The sequence below is a fragment of the Eubalaena glacialis genome, chromosome 3 (genome assembly GCF_028564815.1).
Source record: "Eubalaena glacialis isolate mEubGla1 chromosome 3, mEubGla1.1.hap2.+ XY, whole genome shotgun sequence".
NCBI lineage: Eukaryota > Metazoa > Chordata > Mammalia > Artiodactyla > Balaenidae > Eubalaena > Eubalaena glacialis.
The window spans coordinates 88,944,594-88,954,973 of NC_083718.1; the positions used below are offsets into that span (position 1 = coordinate 88,944,594).

Below are 10,380 nucleotides of genomic sequence, written 5' to 3' on the forward strand. Positions count from 1 at the left end.
AATCATGATTTTATATTCTGAGCTCTGGCCATGCTGTGTTATTACACTTGACCATGATTCTGGATGCCTACTGAGTGACTCTAAAATAACAAGAGTCTGGATGCTTCAATTCTGTACATATAATCACAGTGGTCCTCAGCTTCTATGATGAGGCAGGCACACTTTTGTTGTCAGCTCTTGATTAGTGGGAAAGGAAAGGATATTTCCTCAGGCAATGGGATGTAATATTGCCCATTTTTCCTGGGCCAAAGGCCCTGAAAGTCTGACTATAGCCATGAGAGTGTGTGATGGTAGAAAAAGTATTGAAAACTTCTATGTTCGTTTATGATATAACATCTGCTCTTATTTTACACCTTCATAATTCCGTCACATCAGAAATCTCTCAGTGCAAGTCTCAGAGGCTAACCTGATTGGTTCTGGAACAAGTGAACATTGGGTCGACGATGAAGGGCCCCAGCCAAAGAAAGCCAAGGTAAGCTAGCCATGGTAGAACCACCATTGTTATCCATTATCTGCTCGCATTTCATATTTCTGTCCTTTGGTATCTAGAGTGTCAAGAATGGGAGAAAAGGGTGATAGTCTTTACATGTTGCCCAAGCAGAGGCTATCCTAGGTTGTCTGAAAAAGCAGGAATCTTTAGGTCACTGATGGCCTTGGGTTACCTATGTAAGTTTTTCAAAAAGAACTCTTTAAAAATAATAAAACAAACATGCTTCCTTCCCCAAGTGTCATGCTGATGGTACTTGAATAAGGACTACTGTGTGTAAATAGCAATTTCCTTCATGGCTAGATCTCTCCCTTATCCTCTCTGGGTACTTCTCCTTCTGGAAGGGAAGGTGGAACTAATCAGTGGAAGAGAGCCAATGACCACTGAGTTTGAGGCTTCAAATCTTGAGCCCTGGAAACTAAAGCCGTATAGAAGTAAGAGGTACATTGGGCTGAGTCTGACATGAAAAAGGAGACCATTCACCCATAGATATACATGGCTAGGATATGCATGTATCCCAAGGATAGTCTAAATCAGCTTGAGGAAATAAATGCTTGAGGAATACAGGCATGAAGTACACCATGATGGTTAAGAACATTGCTTTAGCTATAGTCAGAACTGGATTCAAGTCCAAAACTCTGGCACATTACTTAACCTCTTTGTATTTAATTACCTTAATCTGTAAGATAGGGAAAATAATAATAATTCTTTCCTCTATGAGTTGTTGTGAGGATTAAATACAGCACTACGTGTAAATTGCCTTACCTATTTTCTGTCACATACTAAATACTTCATAAAGGGCAGCTGGTTTTAAAATTATAATAATAATATTATTATTCAGTAAATACTTCCTGAATGCTTGCTCTGTGCTGGGCACTGGGTTAAATACAGGGTACAAGGAGACAACCCTGAGCAAGGCTTGTTCCCTGTTGTGAGGAACCTTTCAGGCAGCAGTGGGAACTGCCATGTAGTGCCATGTAGGTACTTAACGCATGCTCAGTTAAGCAGAGTCAGCAGAGGGTGTTCTTTAGGACCAACAAGAGGAATTAGAGTCTACTTTCTATTTGAAGGGTAGACAGGAGTTAGTCAGACAAAGAATTGGGAGAGACCATGGCAGGCTGAAGGAACAACATAGGCAAAAGCCCAGAAGCAGGAAAATGGTGCTTTGGGGATCTATAGATGGCATGTTAGGTAGGTAATATAGGTGACGTAGTAAGGCTGAAGCCTAGAGTGTGGGCTTGGGGAGGTTAGGAGAGTTGTACAGATGATGCAGGAGAGGTAAACAGGAACCACATCATGAGAGCAGTGGGAAGCCAATGTGGATAATAATCTGGAAGGTTAGATAGGAGGACAGAGAAAACTGGGTGGGAGATTAGAAGTGATGGGAAACTCCGGACTAGCTCCTTGTCTGCAGCTCCTGGCGTGGGCCAGATTGATAGGGAGAGTTGTCTTCTCCTTTCAGGCTGAAGATGAGGCTTTACTCTCAGAAGAAGATGATCCCATCGATCGACGTCCATGGACACAGCAGCACCTTGAAGCTGCAGATATCCGTAGGACGCCATCGTTGGCTCTCACTCCTCCACAGGCAGAGCAGGAGGTGGATGTGCTGGATGTGAACGTCCGCGGCCCAGGTCAGCACCTGCAAGCCTTCCCTTTTTCATTGCGCATGCCTGCCCTGGCTTCCACCTTATCCCTGTGTTTGTCCCACTTGGTGATATGCTCCCTTCTGATTTCACAGATTGGAAATCAGCTTGAGGAAATGAATGTTTAAGGAACACAGGCTTGCAGAAATTATGAATTTATATGAGAAAAGAGGGGAGGATTTCACATTGCTTTACATACAGCATGCTCAACAGCAAATAGGCTGATTATTTGGGATAGATTTTAGTAGGACAAAAAAATAATATTCCAAAGCAGAGGGATAGAGAATTTGTTTAGTTCGTACCTTAGTGCACATAGTTTATTAATACTGGATATTTTTAAGAGTTGTCCAATTTAAAATAACATAGCACTTAGGAGCTTGAACAGGAAAGCTTATTTAACGTAGAGAATAGCTGCTCTTTACAGAAAGGATGTTATCAAGGAAAAGTCAGTTGCCAATTACCACAAGAATCACAGAGTTTTTTCACAAAAGAATAATTTTCTTCACATCGAACAACAATAGGGTTAATTGAACATTAATGTCATTCCCCTCCTCACATACTTTTTGGAATTTTCCCTTCCTCTAGATGGGTGCACCCCACTGATGCTGGCTTCTCTCCGAGGAGGCAGCTCAGATATGAGTGATGACGATGAAGATGCAGAGGACTCTTCCGCCAACATCATCACAGACTTGGTCTACCAGGGTGCCAGCCTCCAAGCCCAGACAGACCGGACTGGTGAGATGGCCCTGCATCTTGCAGCCCGCTACTCGAGGGCCGATGCTGCCAAGCGCCTCCTGGATGCAGGTGCAGATGCCAATGCCCAGGACAACATGGGCCGCTGCCCTCTCCATGCTGCAGTGGCAGCTGATGCCCAAGGTGTCTTCCAGGTAAAGAACATGTAAAGAGTTGGTTCCTTATGGATCTAGTATATTTTCCCTTTATTAAGGCACTTAATATCCCATTACATTTGTTCAATGATTCTTTGAGAGAATAAGGCAGATGATAGAGTCCTGCTTGCTGGAAAGGAAAAGGGAAAGCAGGAAAAGGGAGGCAGGCAAACAGACTTGAGTATTTACAGCCAGGAAATAAGAGAGCCAACAGCAGATAACACCAGTCTTCTGATTGTTAATCACTGCTTAGCTTTGTTTTGTTCCTGATGTGGCAAAATGCCTCCCAAATGAAAAGATCAGATGGGAGTGATACCTGTTATGAAGCCTCTGACTAGTGTCAGCTTCTCCCTCTAGATTTATCTGACCATATGGGCTTCCAGCTGCTCCTTGGTGGGTTTCTTGACATGAGTTCATGATGTATACCTGATGCCCTATTATTCTACCCTTATGAGGAAATTGGAAGCATGCTGTATCATCTTAACGTATACACCATAATTGAGGTTGTGGTATTTTCCCACATGCCTCTTCTTTCTTTAGAAAGTAGAAGTACATTAGTTTACATAGCCATTGTAAAGCTTGAGCACCTATTTGTTTGTATTTTCGTTCATCCATTTATCCCTTCATTCATTCATTCAACAAATATTTATTGACTGACCATGGTAGAACCATGGGCACAAAGATAACAAGACATTCCCTGTCCTCCAGGGACTTACAGTGTAGCCTCAGCTCTGATGCTGTTATTTCTTATCTTAGCTTCATTATTTTTTGTATCCAGGTGACTCTCTTTTCTGTACTTTCTCGTGTTCTAGATACTGATCCGCAACCGAGTAACTGATCTAGATGCCAGGATGAATGATGGCACTACACCCCTGATCCTGGCTGCCCGCCTAGCTGTGGAGGGAATGGTGGCAGAGTTGATCAACTGCCAAGCAGATGTGAATGCAGTGGACGACCACGGTAGGGATGAGAAGCAGGGATTCAGATTCCTACCTGCAAAGCAAGTCTCTAAGGAGGAAGATTGTTGCACGATCCTTAATGAGCTGTCCCAGATCCGAATCCACTGAAGATTCATTCAGTCAGTCATTCTTCCTTTTACCATATTGAGTTCAGAGATCTGAGACAGCGGGAGGTCCATAGATGAAGCTGGGGAGGGATTTTTAGTGAGGGTTCTCAGATCTCAAAGCAGGTCTATGGAAGGTTTCCCTGTGTACGTTCCCAGGCACACCACTCTTGATATGAGGATGTGAGAGCCAACTTCATTGTGGAGGTGAGGGTTGTGAGATACTCTAACTATGCATTCTGGCATGTAATAAATAAGTAGGTTATTGTCTTCAGTGTGTGACAGGGTAGATTCTGCCATGTGAGGGATGTGGTACCATAGACAGATGATCCTTTTACTTAGAGGTCTTCTGAAGGCTAGGCAGCCTGTACTGAAGTATTTCTAGAATAGGGGAAAATGAAGATAATACTTGGGTTTTTCCTATGGGCCCCCAGAGAGAACTGGCTTCCTACTGCTGTCCGAGAAGTTCAAGTTTCCTAGTACAAGTCCTGATGCTTCCCGATAGTAGGAGTAGGACATGTGCTTCTGCTCTGTCTGCTTATAAAAATGTTTTGTTTTTTGTGTTTTTTTAATGTATTTTATTTTTATTTTTATTTTTGGCTGCGTTGAGTCTTTGTTGCTACGCGCGGGCTTTCTCTAGTTGCAGCGAGTGGGTGCGCGGGCTTCTCATTGTGGTGGCTTCTCTTGTGGCAGAGCACGGGCTCTAGGCGGGCAGGCTTCAGTAGTTGTGGCTCGCGGGCTCTAGAGTGCAGGCTCAGTAGTTGTGGCTCACGGGCTTAGTTGCTCTGCGGCGTGTGGGATCTTCCCGGACCAGGGCTCGAACCCGTGTCCCCTGTGTTGGCAGGCGGATTCTTAACCAGTGCACCACCAGGGAAGCCCTAAAAATGTTTTTTCCTGCAGGAAAATCTGCTCTTCACTGGGCAGCTGCTGTGAATAATGTGGAGGCGACCCTTTTGCTGTTGAAAAATGGGGCCAACCGAGACATGCAGGACAACAAGGTACAGTCTGGGCTCTGAGCTGGAGGGCAGGCATAGCAGTGCCTCAGATTATAAGGCCTTCGCTTTTCTCCTGTAGCTCCTCTTCTGATAAGGATAGACAAAGATGGAAGCAGATTGGAACTTGGTCCAGAGAGCTGGAGTGCTTGTATTGGGCTTATCCAGGGAAGTGTCAGGATTGACCCTCTGCCTACTCAGTACTCAGTCTGCATCAGGCTCTCCTGTCAATAACTTTGGTGTAGCCTTTTCTGCCTTTCTCTTCTTTGACATTTCCCTTTCTCCTGCTCTTCGTTCTGTTCACACTCACTTCCTTTTCACTTGTTTGTTCTTATTTGTTTTCTTGATTGTTCTTATTTGTTTTCTTGATACTTTTTTCCCCCCTGTTCTTGGGCACCATGATGTTTTCCTGTTTGCTTTTCTTCCTCTGAGTTTTATGTCATGTTTCCCCTCTGTTGCTCATCTTATCTTCTCTCATTCATTTCCTCTTTTCCCTTATGTTAGTTCTTTCTCTCAGATGTTTTCGTCTCTTCTTTCTTTTACTTTCCCTTATTTTTCCCAGTTCTATACATGCTTTAGGTTCTTCCCCTCATACCTTTCTTATTTCTACCTGTTATTCCTTTTAGAACCCTATTTGGATAAGCTCAGTGCTCTTTTAAGTGAATTTCTGGCTTGGGGACATGCTTTATCTCACATGTTCCCCACTAAGGAGATGTGGCACTCAATGGGGCAAAATTGGTTCTTGGGGAGGGGTAAAATAATCTTAACTTTCTTTATGTATAAAGTACAGATATCCATTCAGTACGTAGGTAGTTATACACTTTATCTGTGATATTAAAATTTCATGCGGGAAGGAAGTTAGGAAAAAATGTCCAAAGGGATGATAACAAACAGATTGAGAAACACTGCTGTATTCTCAACAGTGTTATTAAAATGTGCTCTGTGTGGGCCTTTTCTGTAGGAAGAGACCCCTCTGTTTCTTGCTGCCCGGGAGGGGAGCTATGAAGCAGCCAAGATCCTGTTAGACCACTTTGCCAATCGGGACATCACAGACCACATGGATCGTCTTCCCCGGGACGTGGCTCGGGACCGCATGCACCATGACATTGTGCGCCTGCTGGATGAGTACAATGTGACCCCAAGCCCTCCAGGCACCGTGCTGACTTCTGCTCTCTCACCTGTCATCTGTGGACCCAACAGATCTTTTCTCAGTCTGAAGCACACCCCGATGGGCAAGAAGTCTAGACGGCCCAATGCCAAGAGTGTTGTGCCCTCTAGCCTCCCTAACCTTGCCAAGGAGGCCAAGGATGCCAAGGGGAGTAGGAGGAAGAAGTCTCTGAGTGACAAGGGCCAGTTGTCTGAGAGCTCAGTGACTCTGTCCCCCGTCGATTCCCTAGAATCTCCTCACACATATGTTTCTGATACCACATCCTCTCCGATGATTACATCCCCCGGAATCTTACAGGCCTCACCCAACCCTGTGTTGGCCACTGCTGCCCCCCCTGCCCCAGTCCATGCACAGCATGCACTGTCTTTCTCTAACCTTCATGAGATGCAGCCCTTGGCTCACGGGGCCAGCACTGTGCTTCCCTCAGTGAGCCAGCTGCTGTCGCACCACCACATCGTTCCCCCGGGCGGTGGCGGTGTGGGGAGCTTGGGCAGGCTACATCCAGTCAGTGTCCCAGCGGACTGGATGAACCGTGTGGAGGTCAATGAGACCCAGTACAACGAGATGTTTGGTATGGTCCTGGCTCCAGCTGAGGGCACTCACCCTGGCATAACTCCCCAGAGCAGGCCGCCTGAAGGGAAGCATTTACCTGCCCCTCGAGAGCCCCTGCCCCCCATCGTGACTTTCCAGCTAATCCCCAAAGGCAGCATTGCCCAACCAGCCGGGGCTGCCCAGCCTCCATCCAGCTGCCCTCCAGCTGTTGCAGGCACCCTGCCCACCATGTATCAGATTCCAGAAATGGCTCGTTTGCCCAGTATGGCTTTTCCCACTGCCATGATGCCCCAGCAGGATGGGCAGGTTGCTCAGACCATTCTCCCAGCCTACCATCCCTTTCCAGCCTCTGTGGGCAAGTATCCCACACCCCCTTCACAGCATAGCTATGCTTCCTCCAATGCTGCTGAGAGAACGCCCAGTCACAGTGGTCACCTCCAGGGTGAGCATCCCTACCTGACACCATCCCCAGAGTCTCCTGACCAGTGGTCAAGTTCATCCCCCCACTCTGCTTCTGACTGGTCAGATGTGACCACCAGCCCCACTCCTGGGGGTGCTGGAGGAGGTCAGCGGGGACCTGGGGCACACATGTCTGAGCCACCACGCAGCAACATGCAGGTCTATGCATGAAACACTCTGCCTCCAGCGTAGGGACAGAACTCCTATCGTAAATGCTGCTGAGGAGCAAATGAAGGTCGTCCGGGACAGAAATGAAGAAATCTCTGGAACCAGCTTCCGGAGGCAGGGGAGAGGAGATGCTCTTATCTTGTAGATGATGCAAAGGAAGCAATTTTATTAGCTTCACTGTGTATCTGCAGGATTTTGGGAGCGGGGAAGGGACAAGGCTCCTTGTAATCTCTTGCCCATCAAGCCCAGGTTCATGGAATTGCAAGATGAATACAAGACTTGGGACCGTGTTTCCTCTCTTCAGTGTGGGCAACAAGATTGATGCCTGTTGCAGACATTCTTGCAGCTTGGACTGTATTTTCAGCCTTGGGGGCTATTGCTATATCCATGAGAAGATTCTATAGTAGAGTCCTATTGGGAATTGTGCCCTGGAATTCTGCCGGAGTTGACCTATCTTATATTCTCATCCTTGGATAGTCTTTTGACTTCACTTGGTGCTGTAATTGTTGCACCTCTCTGTGGCTGGAACCCCACCTGCATGTTATAGGGCAGGACCTTTGTGCTTTTAATCATTCCTGCTCTGGAAAGCACCTGCAGCCTTCTTTTCCCCTCCTATTTTCCCAGTGTCCCTAGGAGTCTCACGGGGTTTACTTTTATGGTTCTCAGCAGAAAACTTTCAAGTATGTTTCTTTAGAAAATGGACATAGTGCATTCTCCTACATAATATCATTCCTAAAAGAAGAAGGGGAGCAAAATATTTTTCTTTGAACCCATTTAGGGGACCAGAACCCCCTTCAGGAGGCTGCCCCTGAATTCTCTTGCCTGCATGCAGGATTCCTACAAACCTTACCAGGAAGAAGAGTAAGAATCTGTTGTTTCTTCCATTTGTGGGCCTAGTAAGTGTGAAGGTTTGTCCTTGGCAGTGTAGGTAATATGAGCCCTTAAAAAACCCAAACAGACAAAGGTTTGGAATGTTGGAATGACCAAGAGATAAGCTAACTCATGCAAGGAAGGAGTGGTTACCCGCTGACCGGTCCCTGCCAAGCATTCCATTGACTGCCAGTGTGAAACACATTTGTTCCCTGATATTAGAACGCTCGGCCTGCTTCACTCACACATCCAGCAGATGAAGATCATCTTAGCTGTTGAGCCTTCCCCTCCACATATCTCCAAGAAGAAAATGTCTCAAAAAATATTCCCTCGCTGTTTAGAAGTGAAATTTCCTCCGCTCAAGGGCCCCCTGTGACAGTCGTCTTCCCCTAGTCAGATGACCGTAGTCTCTACTTCCTGATGTTCCTTCTGATTCCAGGCCTCTTCACCTAGCTTCCCTCCATACTGTGGGGTCTGATTACTGGTGCACCCAGTAGGTTCTCACTGAACACGTGGGTTTTCTGTGTTCGAGTGTGGGAAATAAAATGTTGGCTAGTTTTCTAGGGCCTAAGCAGCCTTATAAGAAGGTTGGAAGGGGAGGAGCTATGAGGTAGCCTTTGCTATTTTTTGCTACCATTTCTTTTCCTTTCCAGCAATCATGGGATTCTCTGTTAGGGAACTAATGTGGACACTTATCAGGGACATTTTCCCTTCATAGAGTCACCTTCTAGATGATAATGGACAATTACAGACTCACTGTCTTGTCATCCTCATGTTCAGATTGTGATTGTATCCCACCTGAGTCTGCTTCCTGTATTTGTGGTGTTGGCAACTTTTTCGACCCTCTGTCAAGGACGAAGCATTCTAGCCAACACTAGAAAGAGGAGAAAAATACTTTTCTTCCTCTTCTCCCTGAGTCAGCTAACAACTGGTCCTGTCTCCACACTGTTACTTCTGCCCGGTGCTATGATGTCATGACACATGGAAAATTAGTTCTTCGGGGGACATTTTGTAGATATTAATAGGTGGTCTGCCTACTCCGTGTTGGTTTTGATAGTTTTCATTCCTGCCTTGCCTGGGAGTATTCATCAGTTCTTCCCATTTACCTGATTTATCTGTCTGTGACTTCGTATGGAAACCCTGTGTGTCTGTTCGCATGGAAGTGTACAAAGGATTTTCCCAGTCCTGCCCAAGTTCATTGAATTAAAAAAAATTTTTGTTTTTCCCTGATATAAGCAGATTGTTTGTTCATTTGTGTTTTATTCTCTCACATGGCAACTCTACCAGCCCCGTTCATAGTGTATAGTATTTTATCATTCTAAATGGTGACTCTTTATCCTTGGACCCATTTGTTGATTCACAGGTGGGGAGAACCTATCTACATGGATCACTATGGATCCCACACATCTGCACTTCTCCGTCATCCCGTTCCAGCCCCTCTTCCTCAAAGTGTCAGCCTCTGATCCAGTAGCTTGATCCCTTGTAGCCTCCTCCATCTGCAAGCACACTGTAGGCCTAACTTGCTTGTTCCTCTTTGGGTTTTGGGGAAATGAATGTGAAAGCTGCCATTACAGACAACAGGCTTCAGTGATGAGGAGGAAGACACTGCCTTTCAAGCATTTATCGATCGCTTAGATTGTAAGAACACTTGAGTTGTATAGGACCTAGTAAAAGAGAAGGTAAGATGGAGAATCACTTTCTCACATGGGTGCTGAATTGGAGACTAAGTTTGTATGGGATACAACTTTTATGCCAGGTATAGGTCACCCTCTGTGCCCCCCACATTCTTGTTTTATCTTTATAAATTCTTCCTTTGATTCCTCTTCTGTCTGCCTTTGGGGATATGTTTTTTATTTGTTTGTTTCTTTTGTATTAAGCGTCATTTTCTGATTTACATGTTGGTGAGGGAGGGAGAGGTTTGAGGGAAAGAGAGACTGAGAGCTAAAGATTTTATGTAAGCAGTCAGCTATGATGCGCAAGTCCATTATATCATCTTATTATTAAATTTGCTAGTTCATAATCCTTGCATAAAAAAGAACCAAAGGTGTAATGTTCTGTTGGCAGGTGGTTTGGGGATTTTGGCCTTAACAA

The 10,380-nt window shown here is 45.6% G+C and overlaps 1 protein-coding gene across 1 annotated transcript in view; it reads left to right on the forward strand.

Moving 5' to 3' along the window:
- The window catches only part of NOTCH2 (notch receptor 2), a 176,504-nt gene extending 166,980 nt beyond the window's left edge, over nucleotides 1–9,524 (forward strand). Inside the window, exons 29-34 of the mRNA XM_061183611.1 lie at nucleotides 376–472; nucleotides 1,950–2,118; nucleotides 2,716–3,017; nucleotides 3,830–3,977; nucleotides 4,981–5,078; nucleotides 6,034–9,524. Coding sequence (XP_061039594.1) covers nucleotides 376–472; nucleotides 1,950–2,118; nucleotides 2,716–3,017; nucleotides 3,830–3,977; nucleotides 4,981–5,078; nucleotides 6,034–7,422 — 2,203 coding nt within the window. The 3' untranslated portion in view covers nucleotides 7,423–9,524. The remainder of the gene's footprint in view (nucleotides 1–375; nucleotides 473–1,949; nucleotides 2,119–2,715; nucleotides 3,018–3,829; nucleotides 3,978–4,980; nucleotides 5,079–6,033) is intronic.
- Nucleotides 9,525–10,380: the final 856 nt, after the last annotated feature.